Source organism: Balaenoptera borealis (genome assembly GCF_965194805.1).
Source record: "Balaenoptera borealis genome assembly, chromosome: 13".
NCBI classification, from domain to species: Eukaryota; Metazoa; Chordata; class Mammalia; order Artiodactyla; family Balaenopteridae; genus Balaenoptera; species Balaenoptera borealis.
In genome coordinates this window covers 78,829,086-78,849,323 of record NC_138870.1, presented here as the reverse complement: position 1 = coordinate 78,849,323, position 20,238 = coordinate 78,829,086, and the positions used below count along the sequence as shown (strand labels likewise).

General features: G+C 43.0%; 1 protein-coding gene and 1 long non-coding RNA gene across 2 annotated transcripts in view; one reads left to right on the top strand and one right to left on the bottom strand.

Annotated features, from left to right (window-relative positions):
- LOC309609246 overlaps positions 1-20,238 on the top strand; it is a 388,908-nt gene that overhangs the window by 301,408 nt on the left and 67,262 nt on the right. The gene's annotated exons all lie outside the window — the stretch shown is intronic.
- PLEKHG7 (pleckstrin homology and RhoGEF domain containing G7) overlaps positions 1-20,238 on the bottom strand; it is a 95,342-nt gene that overhangs the window by 8,027 nt on the left and 67,077 nt on the right. Inside the window, exons 11-15 of the mRNA XM_082350475.1 lie at positions 11,208-11,382; positions 9,548-9,663; positions 9,108-9,201; positions 3,025-3,104; positions 934-1,087 (exon numbers count right to left, since the gene is read on the bottom strand). Coding sequence (XP_082206601.1) covers positions 934-1,087; positions 3,025-3,104; positions 9,108-9,201; positions 9,548-9,663; positions 11,208-11,382 — 619 coding nt within the window. The remainder of the gene's footprint in view (positions 1-933; positions 1,088-3,024; positions 3,105-9,107; positions 9,202-9,547; positions 9,664-11,207; positions 11,383-20,238) is intronic.

The window sequence follows — 20,238 nt, the reverse complement described above, 5'->3', positions numbered from 1 at the left end:
CTGCTGAGTACAAGCAGGTCCTGTGCTAATGACTGGTGCTCTGGGCTTGGCTGCTGGAGTGGGAACTGCAGGACATGGACAGTGCTTCCTCTCTTCCTGCTCCTCCCTTGGGACAGGAAGGCACTCCCCTCCTGCCTGGCTTTGCTGGTCTTCTAGCAGCCTGTCCCCAGGAAAGAATGACGGATGCTTCCTTCTGAACACTGCTGCCACCCACCCAGTACTAAGTAGGCCAGAATGTCCTTCAAGTCCCTCCGAGGCCCAGGGCTCTCCTGACAGGATTTATTGATCCTTCGTTGTTCTGAGAGCTCCATCTTTGTAACTCCAGGGCACTTACAGAGCGCCTGGTTCACAGGAGACACTCAGGAAATGCTTGAAAAATAAACAAAAATATACATTTCTGATCTATATGTGTATATGTATGTACATATACATATTTATATATTTATTTCTGGCATTTTTCTATAGAGCAATTGCAATAAAATATCTTAGGCTTGCATAGCATGTCATGGTTTACCAGTGCTTTAACAATAGCAATAGTACTAAAAATGGTTAACAGAATAACAATCCTAATAATAGCTGTCATTTATTGAGTGCTTTACCTGCATTATTTCATTTAATTCTCATGACAGCTCACTGGGGTAGATATTATCCTGATTTTACCAAGATGAATCTGTGGCTTAGAAAATTTAAGTACCTTGCACACAGGGTCACACAGCTAGCAAGTGGCAGAGCTGGGTCATCCAAGCACTGGAAGCAAGTCCAATACTCTTTCCATAACTAGCCTGTAGAGTGAGTGATACTTAGCTACACAGGAACCCAGTATTATCTTTCATGAAGATTTGAATTAGATTCATGTCCTGTTACCAAAAAAAGGCCAACATAAAACTCTGGGATAGCAAACAGATGAGCTGAATGATGCAAATAGACACATACCTGACATGTGGAGTGGATCGAGACCTCTGACAACCAATCTGTCTAGTGGAATGGGCTGATCGAGTACCATACATGAACCACCTTCTTTGATTACTGTTTGTAGCTCAGGAATAAGTGAAGGGCACATTAAACCAGGGTCTGAGCCTCCAAGTTTCTAAAATTAAGGAGGAAAATAATGCAATAAGTAGGAAGTAAATATTGATGCACATACTTAAGGTACATCCTTAAGTAAACTGATTTTTAGAAACAACTGCTTGAAATCTAGCTTACTATTCTTTCTGGATCTTGAAAAGCATTTCCCAAAGTACACAGTGATTTAAAGCATAGTGTTTCTGATCCCCAAGTTTAATTACCTGAATAAATAAAAGGGTAATTTCATAGCTGGGAAACATTTAAATCATTATCACATCAATGGGAAGATCTTCATTTCCATAGTATCCCTCTATGGTACTGAGTTAAATGAACAAGAAAGAGAAGCCTCATGTTGGCTAACTCTGCCCATGGGATCTTATTCTAAAATCTAAATAAATTCCATGCTCTATGATCTGTAAATAACTGAAATTGTTTTGAATATATAAAATACTGAATTTTTTAAAAAAAGGGTGTCAAAGATTGGGATGTATGTGAAGTAATTTGTGCATTAAATAGTGAAGAGAAATTTAAAACAGATAACATTCCTTATTTCTTTTTCCAAAAAAATAAATGAAACCTGGGGTCTTCTCTGGGTGGTTCTCTCAGATTTATCAGATGGAAGAATTTAAAGAGGAATTTAAAACAGATAACATTACTTATTTTGGAATCAAGTTGTGAAGCATGAAACCAGAATATTATCTTATAATATGGCCAATAATGGGCTGCCACTAGTTTGTGGGCTCTGATTTGTGCCATTATGTAAAGAGAAGGTAAGCTGTGCTTAACGTCAGGTTTTTGAAGGGGACAGAGATTTTTCAGAGCTTGCCTGTTCAGACATGCTAGCCTGGGTAGCTGAAAATAAGAGGCCATCCAAGTCTCAAAACTGTGACTTAATATTCTCCAACACCCATTCCCTCCTCAACCACTGATCAACTATGCACGGATTGATTAATGGGTGTCTATTTTATTGCTTAAAGACCCTTAAATTATTTAGCTCAACTAACCAACATGCCATCTAGAAGCTTAGGTTATTAAAAGATCTGAGAGATCTAGTCTCATAATCTTACATCTGTGTAAGGCTAGTCGGTTAGTAAAGAAGTGAGTGGGTTAGAACAACATTAGTTATCTCTGACAGCCAAAAACATACTGCACAGCCTCTTCCCATCTCTAAGGGCAGGTGTCTGAGAGCTGCAGAGGAGGCCTCTTCCTGAAAGCACTCACACACACCAGTCAGGGAACAACTGTGAAATGGGACATTAGATAGAAAGCCTTTGGTGGACCATGAGACCCATGGCTTATCGGGGAGTAACGACAGTAATGGTAACCATTAATACTTAAGGGAGAAATCCCTATTCTTAGAAGAGATTTTGTGGCTCTAGCCCCTGGTGACTCGTTTTTTTTCTGTGATGCCAACTGTACATTTGTTTGGCTTCTGCAGTTCTTAATTATAGGCAGACACTGAGAGACCAGGGCTCCTTCCCACCTGCAGCCCCCAAAGCATCATTTCTCAGGAAGAACGTGAGAACGGGTGGTAGATATCACCTCAGCACTTGGCAGCAGACGGTTTAGAGAGGCCCCCTGCTCTGGCAGCTTTTGTTGTGGTAGTCAATTTGGATGAGGAAAAGGCGGATATGGACAAAAGTATCTTAATTTCATTTGCTGAGGCAGGCCGGGCATAAAGCCCTGTGGCTTCTGGGACTCACCTCGGAAGTATACAGACTAAGTCATTCTAAAAATATACACACGCTTTGACATCCTTAAGAAATGGGACTTGCTTTTGTTACTGTTGTTTTTCAGTCCAGCACTCTACGATGGAAAAAGCCAATATTTTTAAATGCCTCCATTTTTTAGAGGGTAAAGTCCGATTTGATGTATAAGAATCTTTTCTCTTTTTAACTCAACTTATTCAGAAATATTTCTAAACTCATTTAGCAGTATTTAGAGACAACAGCATTTTACCTTTTTGTTGCGCTTAGTTTTCGTAACTAAGAGGAAATCATCAAAGAGAAACAGATAAACATCTAGGAATCTTGTGCTTTCTGAGGAAAGAAAGAAGATGAAATTGGGGCTGGAAACAGTAAGCAGAGGTTTTTTTTTTTTTTCTTTTTAAATCAAAGAATCCCTTAGAAAACAACATAGGCCGGGGATCAGGGCACACGAGGCTTGCAGCTCAGGGGGCTCCAATCACGTGGGTCAGAAAACTGCATTATGGTTGAATTGACTTCTCCCTAAGGCAGGGACTTGATGTGAGCCCACCCTTCCAACTTTAAAGACATTGTATTTGTAAGGCATTTCATGTGGATCTAACGTTACTTGGATGATATTTGTCGTGGTTTCAGCTGAGCCTAGGACACATCTATTGACTAACAGAACTCCAGCATTTTGGCCTCTTGACTCATCTGTGTGGTCACTGGCAAAGGTATACATTACCATAAAAAAAGGCACTTTGTCGTAGCTGTGGACTGAATTGCATCTCCCCCAAATTCTATGTGGAAGCCCTACCCCCCTCCCCACTGTGTATTTGGAATAAGGAAGTAATTAAGATTAAATGAAAGCTTAAGGGAGGACCCCTGATCTGACAGGGTGAATGTCATCCCCAGAGCATGCTCTCTCTCTCTCTCTGCCACGCGTGGCCCTGATCTGACAGGGTGAATGTCATCCCCAGAGCATGCTCTCTCTCTCTCTCTGCCACGCGTGGACACTGAGAAAGCTGGAAAGAGAGCTTTCACCAGAAACTGAATCAGCTGGCAACTTGACCTTGAACTCCCAGCCTCCAGAACTGTGAGAAATAAATGTCTGTTGTTTAAGCCACCCAGTCTGTGGTATTTTGTTATGGTAGCCCTAGCTGATTAAGACAGTCACTAAAACAATTTGTTTCTTAAGTTTTACAATGTGTCTATACAAGCTTTAAATAATCTTCATGGGGCTTCCCTGGTGGCGCAGTGGTTGAGAATCTGCCTGCCAATGCAGGGGACACGGGTTCGAGCCCTGGTCTGGGAGGATCCCACATGCTGCGGAGCGACTAGGCCCGTGAGCCACAACTACTGAGCCTGCGCATCTGGAGCCTGTGCCCCGCAACAAGAGAGGCCACGACAGTGAAAGGCCCGCGCACCGCGATGAAGAGTGGCCCCCCACTTCCCACAACTAGAGAAAGCCCTCGCACAGAAACGAAGACCCAACACAGCCAAAAATAAATATTAAAAAAAAAAATAATAATAATCTTCATGAAGCTTTGTATTTACAAATATATTTCTGATATCACTTTTGATAATAACTGAAGGCAAATAGGCTTTTCTACTTTTCCCTAAGAAGGGGATACTCGTAGAAGAGAAATAAAATATTAGAATGAGATATTCCCCTCTCAATTTAACTCTATCCCTTAGAAATTAGAAAAAGAAATGGTTAGTGAAGTCAGAAAGAGAAAAACAAATATCGTATATTAATGCATATATGTGGAACCTAGAAAAATGGTACAGATGAACTGGTTTGCAGGGCAGAAATTGAGACACAGATGTAGAGAACAAACGTATGGACGCTAAGGGGGGAAAGTGGCGGGGCATTGGTGGTAGTGGTGGGATGAATTGGGAGACTGGGATTGACATATATACACTAATATGTATAAAATAGATAACTAATAAGAACCTGCTGTATAAAAAAATAAATAAAATTCAAAAATTAAACAAAGAAAAAATTTTAATTTTTTAAATTAAAATTTTTTTAAATTAAAAATTTAAATTAATTTTTAATTTAAAATTAATCTGACAAAAGTTACCCTTTCCAAAAGTTCCCAAAATAGTAATTTATATTCACATACCAAAAAAAAAAAAAAAAAGAAATGGTTAAATTTAAATGATTTTAGAGGAATAGGCCATCCTTGAGGGGGATGTGACAGGCACTTAAAGTAAATATAAGAAAAATCAGTAAATATTTTTTATTATTCTATTTTATTTATTTATATTTCTCTAGAAGTTCTTTCTCATATACATTTACCTGTGGAAACGAGATGCCTAAGGTTAAATTAATAAATAAAATATCTGGGATTCATTTTTAGTCTAAGTTTACAGAAAAGATACTTCCTATATCTGCATAGAAATTAGATATTTTATTCAATCTTGAATTGTCCTTGAATAGTTTTTTTTAATGTTTTCTATCACTACTAGAAACTCCTTTTTGCAAATTGGGCTGCAGTAAAGACTGCTGGTTGTCCCTTAAAAACCATTCTTCCCTTCTTTTGTAGTAATGAAATTTCCAAGTTTTAGTGGGTAGATGTTCACTGTGAATAAATACTACATCTCCCAGCTTTCCTTGTAGCTAAATATGACCAAGTGACTAAATTCTGACCAATGGAATACGAGCTAGAATGTAGGCAAATTGGTGACTTACCTTGGGGCCACAGAAGAAAGCAGTCTCTAGGATGGCAGAGCAAAAGGACATAAGAAATCCAGATCCCTTGTGGCTTCATGGAGTAAAGCTGTCATATAGCTCAGAATTTTACGTGTGAGATAAATAAACCGGTCTGTCTCCAAGAGCTGGCTTAATATCCTAACTAACACATAGGGTGAGGAATGGGACATTTGGACAATGCTAGACCTTTAAGACCTGTTAAATATTGCTTTCCCCACCCTCTGCCAATCTGAATTAGGTGAATGATCATTGTCAAAATGAAATAGCTTTGTTTTCTCCTTCTAACTTCAAGTATTTTAACAAACAGGTATGAGCATCTTCTATGTCCTAGACTTCATTCTAGGAAATGATGATTATTTTAGCTACCGTTTATTGAGGCCCTAGTTTTCCACCAAGCAGTCAACAAATACTGAGCACCTCCTATGCATCAATGATTAAGACAAAATCTCTCCTTCAAAGAGCTTTAATTATAGTGGGAGCAGATACATAATAAACACAAACACGATTTAAGATAAATTCAAGAACTGATAGTGCTAAAGTAAATATGGGATTACGAAAAAGGATGACTAAGGAGGAAGACTGTAGGCATAAAGTTAGAGTATTCACATTTATCATCCCAGGAGTTTGAAGCTATGTGCCACACAACCAGATATGAGACTTAACAAACTTGTGCAGTTCTAACTCGATTAGGTATTTATTTTTTCTCAAAGAGTCTGGCCTGTGGGGTTTTCATCACACTGCTAGAGAACAGAGCAGCGTCACTGACTTATTCTAGTTCTGCAGCAGCTTGAACAACGTGTGTTCTCTAGGTGCTACAGCTGCTGGGCCATCCTATTTGCCTGAACTTTACCTCTTTTTCTATTTAGAAATACCAGTCTGTGGGGAGCATGCTGGCATGAATTCCAGTGGGAAGCTGGTTATGCTCCAAAAGTTATAAAAACTTGGACCTTCTGGGAATGAGAAAATGCACTTAATTTCAACACTACAGTTTTTAAGGCTAGAAGAAATTTTGGAACATAATATATTAGTGGTGGATACCATCATCATCATGGTTATCACCATCACCATCATCATCATCATCATCAATATTTACAGAAGAGATTAAGAGAATTTAAACAATTTCCCCAAAGCCCACAGTTGGGGCTAGACCCCATAATTCTTGGTCCAATGCTTTTTCCATTCAAAATGATGTCCTGTTTCTTCTAACACTATTACCCCCACCGACACCATATCTCTATGCCAACTCCGAGCCAAAGTCCCAGTGACTTTAAACTTGATTTGACACTACTATATGACACACCCCTCTCTGGTGAAATCTGACTAACAGCATGTGCTGTCAGACAGGAGCCTGGTGTTAGTAATGCTTACGTAGGTCATCGCCATTCTACCACATTTGACTCTACAAGAGACTTTTCCTGAAAAGTTGGGTTGAACCATAATGACTCCTTCTTAGGCCAGTCTCCCACCCATGCTTCCATGACAAGCACCCCCATCCCACTTGATATGAGTACACATCTGATGCGGCTTTTCACCAAGAGATTTTTCATGGTCACGTTCATCCAGCCTCTACGTGGCCTCCCATCACGTCCACACCTGAACCCTAAAACTGACTCCTTGACCCACTCCCTGCGTCACCCTCAGGGTCATCTACCAACCTTTCAGGCAGATAGATAAGCACACTTGAAGGTGTTTGACTCATTTCCTCTTCATCCATTTTATCAATCATAAAGTCCTCCTGTTTTTGCCTTTGAAATAGCTCTCACATTTATCCTTTTAGATCCACGCCCATTTCTAACATTTTAGGATAGGCTGGTGCGTCTCACAGTTGGGAATTTGGTAGATAGGGGGAAGAGGTGAAATAAAATCTCTCATGATTCCAGGTGGAGGCCAATTTTGCAGGGAAAGGCATAGGATTGCACACAGAACTGTGTTTTGCTTCATTACTTTTGGTTTTGGTTGGATTTGGCTTTGTCACAATGATATAATTATTTTTGAAATTGTAAAAGAAAGGGTAAGATTGTTATCTTTCCAAATGAAAGTGGGAGGGGAGTGGTCTACAGGTGGAGAATGGTTGAGAAACACAGGCCCAGGCTCTTCCCACCCCATCCTGCTTCACTGTGGCGCCTTCAGGCTGGTCTCTCTGCTTTGGTCTCCTCCTCTAGCCATTTTGTGTATTGCTTCCCATAACTCTTTCTTCAACACCCTTTTAAGCCTCTCATGTCCCTGAGCACTCAGTGGCTTCTTGTTGCCTGCAATTTCCTGGCTGGGTCCCTCTGGCTTTCAAGGCAGTGGCTATGATTCTGGAAGCCTGCTAGGGTGAGGCAGCCTGGCTTGGGTCTGGATGCTGCCATTAACTTGCCAAGTGACCTTGAGCATGATACAGAACCTCCCCGAGTCTCACCTGTGACATGGGATTAAATGTAACTTCTCTGCATAACTCACTGGAAGGAAAAAATGCATGAAAAAGCCCTTTGATATAAAAAGCTGGGCATGTCTATGTTTCGAGTTGGCAGTTGCCTGCGGGGGTTATGTCCCAAGCTGACATCTGGCGCTATCCCTAAAATAGAGCAGGTTCTCAACAGGTGTGTACTGAATAAGGAATTACTGCCTGGCACCCCCCAAAAGATCTCAGGCAACCTCACATCCCACAGGCCTTCACACACCATAGGTGCTCAATCAAGATTTTGTGAAGAAATGAATCAATGAATGAATGCAAATTTTATTTCAGTCGGGCAGCCCTTTCTGATAATATTTACTGAGCACTGACTCTCTGCCAACCATTCTTTCAAGTGCTTATACATCCATTAGCTCATTTAATCCTAACAAAGAGGGGACACTGCAGCATGGGGAGATTGCTGTAAGTGGCCCCAGGTCACACAGGCAGCAAAGGCTGAGCTGGGAAGGGAATCTGGCAGGCAGCCTCGGGGATCACCCTCCTAACCACGCTGCCATGAGCCTATTCTCTCAAGTGGCTTCTGCCTCCAAGCCTTTTCTCTTGCTGTGCTTTTCATCTGGGATGTCCTCCCTCCTGTCCTTTCACTGAACTACACCCTTCTATCCCCCCAAAGCCCGCCTCCAGTCCCATGGACCACAGGAAGCCTTTCCTGGGTACTCCAGCATCAGACTCTCTTCTGGACTTAGACTGCAGGTCTGCTCATTATGGCAGCGCTTCCCAACTAGAGGGAAAGGATTATCCAGAATCATGACTTTTCTATCCTCCAATGGTACCTACACAATGCAACATGTGTTACATAATAGGTTCTCAGTCAACACTGAGAGTATGATTGCCCAGCTCACTGGGGGAGTAAAATGAGGGTGGTAACAGCTGGCACTGAGTGGTTACTATATTCCAGACCTTGAGCTAAGCTCTTCACATGTGTTACTTCACTTTAACATTGAGCTTGTAAGACAGATATCGTTATCCCATTTTACAGAGAGAAAACGGAGGGCATGTGGCCAGTTACGTCGTGGTTTGATCAAGCTGGAGTCTGCGTGACTCCACAGGATGCGCTCTGATTCACATCTTCCATCGCCTTGGCCATAAGGAAATACAGTTCTTGCCACCCTTTGATAAGCAACAGTTGGACAAGTTACAAGGTAGCAAAGATGTTGGGTTTGTAAAGGAAGCAGTTATTTACCTGCAAGAGTTAATTTTCCTTCATAGAGAAGGTGTCTGTTGGTTGGTGACAGGATGTTTTCTGCCATGTGTTCTTTAAAAATGTGTTTCAGGCACTGGCAAAACAAGGGAGGAAATCAAAGAGATGTTGTTAGTGATTGGAGGACAGCATATTCTAGAAGCTGGGGCAATGTACTCTGTCTAGAAAGTTCCTGACAGTTGGAAATGCCAGTAAATGCACATGGGAATGGGAAAGAATGGGAAAAATGCTTAGAAGGACCAGTTCAGGAACGGCATGAGGAGGTCAGCCTCCCCACACACAATGCCATGTGGATGAGGCTTTACTTCTTGCTAGATTTATAATTCTAGTGGGCAGCTGGGGACTTTGTGAGACTAGTATACTTCCACTTGAATGCCAAACGTTTAGAAAGGGACATAGGTTCTCATTGATCCTTTTTGTACCTCTGGAATGAAAAACCTTTTATCTCTATCCCAAAGTGGAGGCCACACTATAATCTCCTGTAGATGTCTGCATTTTTGAAAATTGTCAAGCCACTTCACTTTTCCTTCAAGATCCCCTGAAAGACAAGACACATTCAATATATTTTTAAATGCATGAGACATTACAGCATAAAATTTAACCAAGATCCACAGGAATCATTTAGAGATATTGACCGCCCCTGGAGCCAAACCATATCTTAGGTTCATTTAACATATTTCTTGCTATTTAAATGCCTTAGAAAAACTCACTAATTTGAAATCAGCCTCTTGCAGAGAAAAATGAAGCTGAACTAATTTAACTCAGTAAGTTGGAAATGTATTGTGCATTTTTATTTCAATAATACTAACAGTTCCCTTAGTAGCTTTCTCATATTCCCTACATCACACAGCTTGTGATTACAGGAAGGAAAAAAAAATCAGACTAACAAGGACAAACATATCCTTTTGTCTTAATCATAAAACATACATTCACTTTATGGTAAGGTTGATTATTTCTTTTGGTAAGAACTCATTTTCTCTTTGAAGGTCTATATTAATTTTCCAATGTTTTTTAATAACATATTGCTACTGAGGTTTTGAAATGATTTTTGAAAACATGGAGGGCAAGTCGTAGACCCACAGAATCACACGGTTAGGGAATCCTTGAGAATTCACCATCTTTAAGCTTTAAAGGAAGGCCACAGGATCTCTTTCCCCAACAATGAGAATTCATTTTATTGAGAAATTCCTAGAAGAGATGTTATCCCCCTCACAAACTTATCAAAATGAGTAATAATCTTCAAAATTACTTTAAAAGTTTAAAAAAGTCTGTCTTTAACTGAATTTTTTGTCTTAATCACTTGATAAACTGAATTCTAGTTCCTTGGGTTATTTTAGAATTTCAACAAAAAATTTTTAAAAAGGAAAGAAACTCCTAAGTGAATGGTCATTTTATTTTTAAACATGCAAAAGAAAAAAAATATATCATTTCTGTACAGCTGATAATCATCATTTTGAATTGTTCCCTTTTGATGCTCCCCAGGAAATCTTGGTTTATGGACATATATCACGAACTTCTTTATTTGAATGTGATTATACAGAGCTACCCAAATAAACTTAAGTCATCACAGGGCTTTCTCTTTTCCTATTCCCAAATTTCGGGTCTAATGATTGCAGTTGGCATTATATTTAGATTGGCCCTGGATTTCAGTGACCTAAAAAAAATGATCGATGGTAATTTATTCTCCGGAAAGGCTTCCCATGCTGTTTACTCCCATTTGCTTTGTGTGTGGGTTCAGTATGGATGTTAAAAACAAAGTGCCTTCATCATCTGGGAAATAGAACTTTTCCTGCCTGAACTCACATCTGAAAGCCTTGGAGACGGGGCCATGTCCTGCGTGAACTTGGAGTTAAGAGTTCTCATAGGGTTCGCCAGGATGTGACTGGAGCCCATTGTTTTGAGTGTGTTTGATTTACAATGCAAACTCAAACTCGAATCCACATTTCGGAAAGCCATGACCTCAAGGCAATGGAATTACCTCCTAGGATGGAAGCCCAAATGGTTCCCAAGAGCCAGAGGGTCCCCCAACTCTTTGATTAAAGCTGACACTGGAGCTCTGGGTCACTCGTCTCAGGGACTTACAGATTGACTTTTCCACCTTTTCCTTGATGGAGTAGATCATGATTTTCTCCGTAGAGTCTGTACTCCTTTTCCAGATGTTCTTCAGCAACAAGGGATATCGAGTCAGCCTGTGTAGTGGGGCCACTAGCAGCTCAGACAGGTGAAGGCGTCTGCACTGTTCATTTTGCTCACACCACTGGGGGAGGCAAAAGCAGGTGGATCAGAACATCGCGTCTCCTATCAAGGCCCTGAGAAGTCCTGACACAAGAAACCCTTAGCGAGTTCACTCAGTAATGACATGACACACCTGTGAGCTTGCTAGGAAAATTTATAAGCCATGGACTAGACTTTGCTTTTGAAAATTCCATATTAAATTGTCTTAGCAAGCATCTATCTACCAGTACTAAATTCAGGGTCTGAAATGGGTTTTTTCAATGTGCTTAAGAAGTATTGAATATTACTGACTGAAACATTGCTGCTTTCCAATTAAAGAAATAAAAGAATCTTTCTTCAGATGTCTTGCCTTCCCAGCAATGGTGATGAAGGAAGAGGTCATCAGCATCACCTATAACACCACCCCCTCAATCCTCCTAAATGGGAAAACTGATGTCAAGATTTGAATGCACAGGAAAAATTTGAATTTTGTTAAATCCCCTAGAAATTGCATACTCCATCAGTGGCCGTGTAAGATGTATTAATACACATATTTCAGCCTTGTTTACCCTTGACACTGAAGAGTTTAGTTTTGCCCCTTGCCTTCTCCTTTTCCCTGGCCCTTGGGGGAGACTTCTGGTTTTGCCAACCCTGCTCCCACTCTTGCTGCAATGCAGTTAGGAGAACTGAGAGTCAACACTACACACGTAGACAGGAAAAGGAAGGATTTTTGCTTGTTGGGTCAGTTCCTTGACTCTCCTTTGTTGGAGGGAATCAGGATAATGAAGAGAAAATGAAAACGGAAGTTGAAGACGCTAAATTGATCTACATGATATAGAAAAGAGAGGAGAGGGAAAAAGACGTAGACAATTGTCAATAGGGAGAGTTTGTTCAAAGAGGCAGTTGCCAGGAGTACACACAATGGGGAATACATGAAAGGAAACTTCAATAAGTATTGCTATGGGATATACATTGGATTTCCATAAATGGTATTTTGAGAAATGCAAGCAACATAAGAATAGCTCCTACATTTGTTTCATCTGCTGGACTGTTTCTTTGAATGTGACACCGTTTGAACCTGAGGGGTCCCAGCCTTTGTGCAGGTGACACATGACGCCTGGAGCCAGGTCTGTGGCTACTGCACACACAGGTACATCAAGAAGTATTATTAAGGGTGTGTTCACTTCCCTTACACTTCTCTCCTCCCACCTGCTCACACCATACTGGTCCTGAGTTCAGCTCTAAATGGATCCTGTCCTCACACTAAATATTTTTCTTGCTGCGGGCTCTTGCCTCTTCCCTCTTTCATGCTCACTCCAGGCCCAGGTTAAGTCATGACCCTCATGACCCAGACCCTCAAGACCAGCCTCAGGTGGGTCAAGGTACAGTAGGTTCTACTATCTGTAGGTTCTGCATTCTCAAATTCAACCAACTGTGAACTGAAAATATTTGGGAAAAAAAATTCCAGAAAGTTCCAAAAAGCCTGAATTTGCGGCACAGCAGCAACCATTTACATAGCATTTACACTGTATTTACAATATTTACATAGAACTTACCTTGTATTAGGTATTATGAGTAATCTAGAGATGATTTAAAGTATACGGGAGGATGTGCATTGGTTATATGCAAATACTATACCATTTTATATACTGGACTTGCGCATCCTCGGATTTTGGTATCTGTCGGGGTTCTGGAACCAATACCTTTGGATACAAAGGGACGACTGTGCACTGCGGAAGGCTCCCTCTGCGTCCCCAAAGATATCTTCGTACGTCTTTATGCCCAGGTGTCAGCCCTTGCATTTCAGAGAGGTTGGCTCAAACCTCCAACAAGTCCAAAACTCTCCCTTAGATATTTATAAAGAGATATTCCAATGGCTTCTTCTGGCCCCTGGACTCCTGTTTGTACACATTCTGTTTCTTCGCTGAACAGCATGGGCCAAATGCCACACTTAGCCCTCTGGTAGGTTTCCTGTGTTGGTTTCCACTGTAAACCCACTCATGCCAAACATTTTATGAGTGCATGTGTTTATTTTACTGAAGATTTCAGATCATGGGGAGGGCTCACAGCCCACAGTCACCACCCACCACCCCATTTTGCTGGCGCCATTCTCTTCTTTGAAAGGAGAGAGCTCTTTCTCTCTCTTCCCCTCTCCAACTTTCCCCTTTTTCTCTCCTAGCCTCGTGCTTTGCAATTTGTCCTGGTCTTTCATAACCTGACCACATCCCTGGAGGGTGGTACCCTCCTACACTAGCAGCTTTATCACATTTCTTTTAAAAACATCCGGGACTCTTCCTTACGGGAATTCTGCCGGGCGTGATCTTTCCCACTTCCCCACCTACAGATGGCAGGTCAGAAAGGTGCATGGAGGATGGAGCTCTAGGGGGCAGGCTTCAAGGCTGAGGGACCACCTCCCCGTCTCTGCACCTCAGATTCTTCTTTAAAATGGGGGAAGGTACTAGATGACCTCCCAGTTCTCATCCAGCTCAAAATGGCTGTGATTCTCATTGGGGCTGGAAGGGATGAAGGAAGCAGGGACTGCAGATGTGGAAAGGCTGGGAGTGGGAAGGAGTGGAAAGAGGAGGTGTGGAGAGGCTGTAGTCTGTGGCCTTAGTGGCTGACTTCCATGCTGAGTCATTAGCAACAGCATTCCAGCACTACCTGCTGGTCCTTGTGGGGGGCTGGGGAGTTCCAGTAACTGATTTCTCAGCAGCAGTTAGGGATTCCCTCAAAACACACAGCCCTGGGCCACTGCTCCAAACTTCCATGTTGTAGGGAACAGCTCTGGCTGCCAGTACCCACTGGTGTTCAGGGTAAATATAAAAACACCTAATCTCCCCCAGATATCAATCAGAAAAGAAACACCAGTGGTAAATAATTCAGACAGAGATCCAGGCAGAGATACTGGAAGCTTTTAGTGTTTTGGAAGGTCTCAGAAGAGCAAAAAAAAAAAAAAGATATTTGATGATTCTAAAAGTAGAACTATAAGTTTTCTTTTTTCATCTCTCTATTGGCTTTACTTTTCAGAAATATTAGGGAAAGAAAAACAATTCTCTGTCATGAGAGATTGGACATAGAAGTCCTTTTCATGGATGGGTCTAGATCAATGAAATCTGCTTCAGTTTTATAATAAATAAATTTATAGGTGGGAGATCAAGATGGCGGAATAGAAGGACACGGAGCTCAATGACGCCCACAAATTACATAAAAAATACATCTACATGTGGAACAACTCTCACAGAACACCTACTGAACGCTGGCAGAAGACATACAGCCAATGCTGCAAGAAAGATCACTGTGTAACCAGGTAGGACAAAAGAAAAAAAAGAAATCGGGATGGGACCTGCACCCCTGGGAGGGAGCTGTGAAAGAGGAAAGGTTCCCTCACCCTGGGAACTCCCTTCACTGGCTGGGAGATCAGCTGGGACAGAAAAGGAGCTTCAGAGGCTCAGAGGAGAGTGCAGCAACCAGCTTACAGCTGGCAGAAGAGAGAGAGACCAGCACACCTGGTCCTGGCCACTTTGCTGCACTCCCCAGCCCAAGACATGTAACTCCTGGTATGAGTGGGGGCTGGGTGCTGAAACTTGGGCTTCAGTGGACAGACCTGGGGAGAGGACTGGCGGTGGCTCTGCGGAGAAGCTGGAGGGGCTGGAGTGTGGCCTGGGCTGCAACTGGGGCTGTGTGCAGGATGAAGCCTGGGCCCGCCAAAGAAGCCCCACTGTTAACAAGCCCTTGAAGGGAGGAGTGGGGCCCTGCCAGAGCAGCCTCACCCTCACAGTGCTCAAAGTGGGCAGGGCTCCGCCTCTACGAGTTCTGGGGGCACGCCAGTGCCTGCAGGTGCCCACACACAGAGCTGGGGCTGAAATCTGAGCCCCGCTGGGAGACTTTGTGACTTTGGTGGATTTACGCTGCTGGCGCCTTTGTAAGCTAAATAACTGTGGGACATCCGAGCAGATGCTGGTACTCCTGGGGCTGGCGCGGGGCTAGAGTTAGCAGCTGCGAACTTTGTGGATGCATGAATGTGGAGGTGGGGCCAGGGTCTGTGCCGATTCCGTAGCTCCCGCAGCGGGTCCAGGTGCACGACTACGGGCAACTAAGGAAGGTCCCGGTGCCTGTCTTCAGGGAATCTGTGCCAATGGATCGGCGCTGGTGGCTTTGTGAGCACCGCACCTGAGGGACACCCAGGCTGACTGCCTGCATCCCCATGGCTGAGGAGGGCCTGAGGGCAGTGCCAACAATGGTGTACTTTGTGAGCACGCACAATGGGTGACAGAGGACACCACAGAGCACACCTGCCGGTGGACAGCTCCTGAGGAGGAATACTCAGTGACTCCCAGTGGGAGTGCTCCAGTACTGCCTACCTCATACCACAGCTCAGAAACAGACCTGGGGGCTTCTACTCCAACAACTGGGGAGCAGACCCTGTCCCAACAAGGCTGTGACAAGCACAGAGCAAAGAGGAGGGCCACTCAACTTCCAGTGCAGGCTCTGGTCACCACAAAAACAATCACACCCCCTATCAAGGGGATAACAACCAGCATACATAGAGGAAAGACATGGCAGGCATCCATACTAAAAACAGCCCTTGCACCAAAAATATGAGACTCACACAGACTACAAAGGGATGCTTCCACATAAAAACAGCCCTTCAAGACCACAGTAGATAACTGTTTCTCCTAAATTCATAGAGTCAAAGAAATATAAGCAAAACAAAGAAGGAGAGGAGAATCATTGACAGAAAGACACTGGAACTCACCAAAAAAAGATACCCCACATCCAAAGAAAGGAGAAACCACAATGAGACGGTAGGAGGGGCACAATCACAATAAAATCAAATCCTATAACTGCTGGGTTGGTGACACACACTGGAGAACACTTATACCACAGAAATTCACCCACTGGAGTGAAGGTTCTGAGCCCCACGTCAGGCTTCCCAACCTGGGTGTCCAGCAACGGGAGGAGGAATTCCTAGAGAATCAGACTTTGAAGGCTAGCAGGATTTGATTGCAGGACTTTGACAGGGCTGGGGGAAACAGAGACTCCACTCTCGGAGGGCACACACAAAGTAGTGTATGCATCAGGACCCAGGGGAAGGAGCAGTGACACCAGGGGAGACTGAACCAGACCTACCTGCTAGTGTTGGAAGGTTTCCTGCAGAGGCGGAGGGTGGCTGTGTCTCACCGTGAGGATAAGAACACTGGCAGCAGAAGTTCTGGGAAGTACTCCTTGGCATGAGCCCTCCCAGAGTCTGCCATTAGCCCCACCAAAGAGCCCAGGTAGGCTCCAGTGTTGGGTTGCCTCAGGCCAAACAAACAACAGGGAGGGAACCCAGCCCCACCCATCAGCAGTCAAACGGATTAAAGTTTTACTGAGCTCTACCCACCAGAGCAACACCAAGCTCTACCCACCACCAGTCCCTCCCATCAGGAAACTTGCACAAGCCTCTTAGATAGCCTCATCCACCAGAGGGCAGACAGCAGCAGAAGAACTACAATCCTGCAGCCTGTGGAACAAAAACCACATACACAGAAAGACAGACAAGATGAAAAGGCAGAGGGCTATGTACCAGAAGAAGGAACAAGATAAAACCCCAGAAAAACAACTAAATGAAGTGGAGATAGGAAACCTTCCAGAAAAACAATTCAGAATAATGATAGTGAAGATGATCCAGGACCTCAGAAAAAGAATGGAGGCAAAGATGGAGAAGATGCAAGAAATGTTTAACAAAGACCTAGAAGAATTAAAGAACAAACAAACAGAGATGAACAATACAATAACTGAAATGAAAATAAACCAGAAGGAATCAATAGCAGAATAACTGAGGCAGAAGAATGGATAAGTGACCTGGAAGACAGAATGGTGGAATTCACTGCTGCAGAACAAAATAAAGAAAAAAGAAAGAAAAGAAATGAAGACAGCCTCACTGCTGCAGAACAGAATAAAGAAAAAAGAAATGAAGACAGCCTAAGAGACCTCTGGGACAACATTAAACACAACAACATTTGAATTATAGGGGTCCCAGAAGGAGAAGAGAGAGAGAAAGGACCTGAGAAAATATCTGAAAAGATTATAGTTGAAAACTTCCCAAATATCGGAAAGGAAATAGCTACCCAAGTCCAGGAAGTGCAGAGAGTCCCATATAGGATAAACCGAAGGAGAAACATGCCGAGACACACAGTAATCAAATTGGCAAAAATTAAAGACAAAGAAAAATTATTGAAAGCAGCAAGGGAAAAATGACAAATAACATACAAGGGAACTCCCATAAGGTTAACAGCTGATTTCTCAGCAGAAACTCTAGAAGCCAGAAGGGAGTGGCAGGACATATTTAAAGTGATGAAAGGGAAGAACCTACAACCAAGATTACTCTACTCAGCAAGGATCTCATTCACATTCGATGGAGAAATCAAAAGCTTTACAGACAAACAAAAGCTAAGAGAGTTCAGCTCCACCAAACCAGCTCTACAACAAATGCTAAAGGAACTTCTCTAAGTGGGAAACACAAGAGAACAAAAGGACCTACAAAAACAAATCAAAACGATTAAGAAAATGGTAATAGGAACATACATATCGATAATTACCTTAAATGTGAATGGATTAAATGCTCCAACCAAAAGACACAGGCTCGCTGAATGGATACATAAACAAGACCCATATATATGCTGTCTACAGGACACCCACTTCAGACCTAGAGACACATACCGACTGAAAGTGAGGGGATGGAAAAAGATATTCCATGCAAATGGAAATCAAAATAAAGCTGGAGTAGCAACACTCATATCAGATAAAACAGACTTTGAAATAAAGAATGTTACAAGAGACAAGGAAGGACACTACATAATGATCAAGGAATCAATCCAAAAAGAAGATATAACAATTATAAATATATATGCACCCAACATAGGAGCACCGCAATACAGAAGGCAACTGCTAACAGCTATAAAAGAGGAAATCGACAGTAACACAATAAAAGTGGGAGACTTTAACACCACACTTACACCAATGGACAGATCATCCAAACAGAAAATTAATAAGGAAACACAAGCTTTAAATGACACTATACAGCAGACAGATTAAATGATATTTATAGGACATTGCATCCAAAAACAGCAGATTACACTTTATTCTCAAGTGCACACGGAACATTCTACAGGATAGATCACATCTTGGGTCACAAATCAAGCTGCAGGAAATTTAAGAAAACTGAAATGATATCAAGCAGCTTTTCTGACCACAACGCTATGAGATTAGAAATCAATTACAGGAAAAAAAACTGTAAAAAACACAAACACATGGAGGCTAAACAATACATTACTAAATAACCAAGAGATCACTGAAAACATCAAAGAGGAAATCAAAAAATACCTAGATACAAATGACAACGAAAACATGATGACCCAAAACCTATGGGATGCAGCAAAAGCAGTTTTAAGAGGGAAGTTCATAGCAATACAAGCCTACCTCAAGAAACAAGAAAAATCTCAAATAAACAACCTAACCTTACACCTAAAGGAACTAGAGAAAGAAGAACAAACAAAACCCAAAGTTAGTAGAAGGAAAGAAATCATAAAGATCAAAGCACATATAAATGAAATAGAAACAAAGAAGACCGTAGCAAAGATCAATAAAACTAAAAGCTGGTTCTTTGAGAAGATAAACAAAATTGATAAACCATTAGACAGACTCATCAAAAAAAAGAGGGAGAGGACTCAAATCAATAAAATTAGAAATGAGAGGGAGAGGAGCTTCAAGATGGCAGAAGAGTAAGACGTGGAGATCACCTTCATCCCCACAAATACATCAGAAATACATGTACATGTGGAATAACTCCTACAGAACACCTACTGAATGCTGGCAGAAGACCTCAGACCTCCCAAAAGGCAAGAAACTCCCCACATACCTGGGTAGGGCAAAAGAAAAAAGAAAAAACAGAGACAAAAGAATAGGGACGGAACCTGCACCAGTGGGAGGGAGCTGTGAAGGAGGAAAGGTTTCCACACACTAGTAAGCCCCTTCACGGGCAGAGACTGTGGGTGGTGGAGGGGGGAAGCTTCGGAGCCGCGGATGAGAGTGCAGCCACAGGGGTGAGGAGGGCAAAGCGGAGAGATTCCCGCACAGAGGAACGGTGCTGACCAGCACTCACCAGCCCAAGAGGCTTGTCTGCTCACCCGCCGGGGTGGGCAGGGGCTGGGAGCTGAGACTCGGGCTTTGGAGGTCAGATCCCAGGGACAGGACTGGGGTTGGTGGCGAGAACACAGCCTGAAGGGGGCTAGTGCGCCCCAGCTACCTGGGAGGGAGTCCAGGAAAAAGTCTGGCACTGCCGAAGAGGCAAGAGACTTTTTCTTGCCTCTTTGTTTCCTGGTGCGTGAGGAGAAGGGATTAAGAGCGCGGCTTAAAGGAGATCCAGAGACGGGTGCGAGCCGCGGCTATCAGCATGGACCACAGAGACAGGCATGAGACGCTAAGGCTGCTACTGCAGCCACCAAGAAGCCTCTGTGCAAACACAGGTCACCATCCACACCTCCCCTCCTGGGAGCCTGTGCAGCCCGCCACTGACAGGGTCCCATGATCCAGGGACAACTCCCCCGGAAGAACACACGGTGTGCTTCACACTGGTGCAATGTCATGCTGGCCTCTGCCACCGCAGGCTCACCCCGCATCCGTACCCCTCCCTCCCCCTGGCCTGAGTGAGCTAGAGCTCCCGAATCAGCTGCTCCTTTAACCCCGTCCTGTCTGAGCAAAGAACAGACACCCTCAGGCGACCTACACGCAGAGGCGGGGCCAAATCCAAAGCTGAACCCCAGGAGCTGTGCAAACAAAGAAGAGAAAGGGAAATCTCTCCCAGCAGCCTCAGGGGCAGCGGATTAAATCTCCACAATCAACTTGATGTACCCTGCAT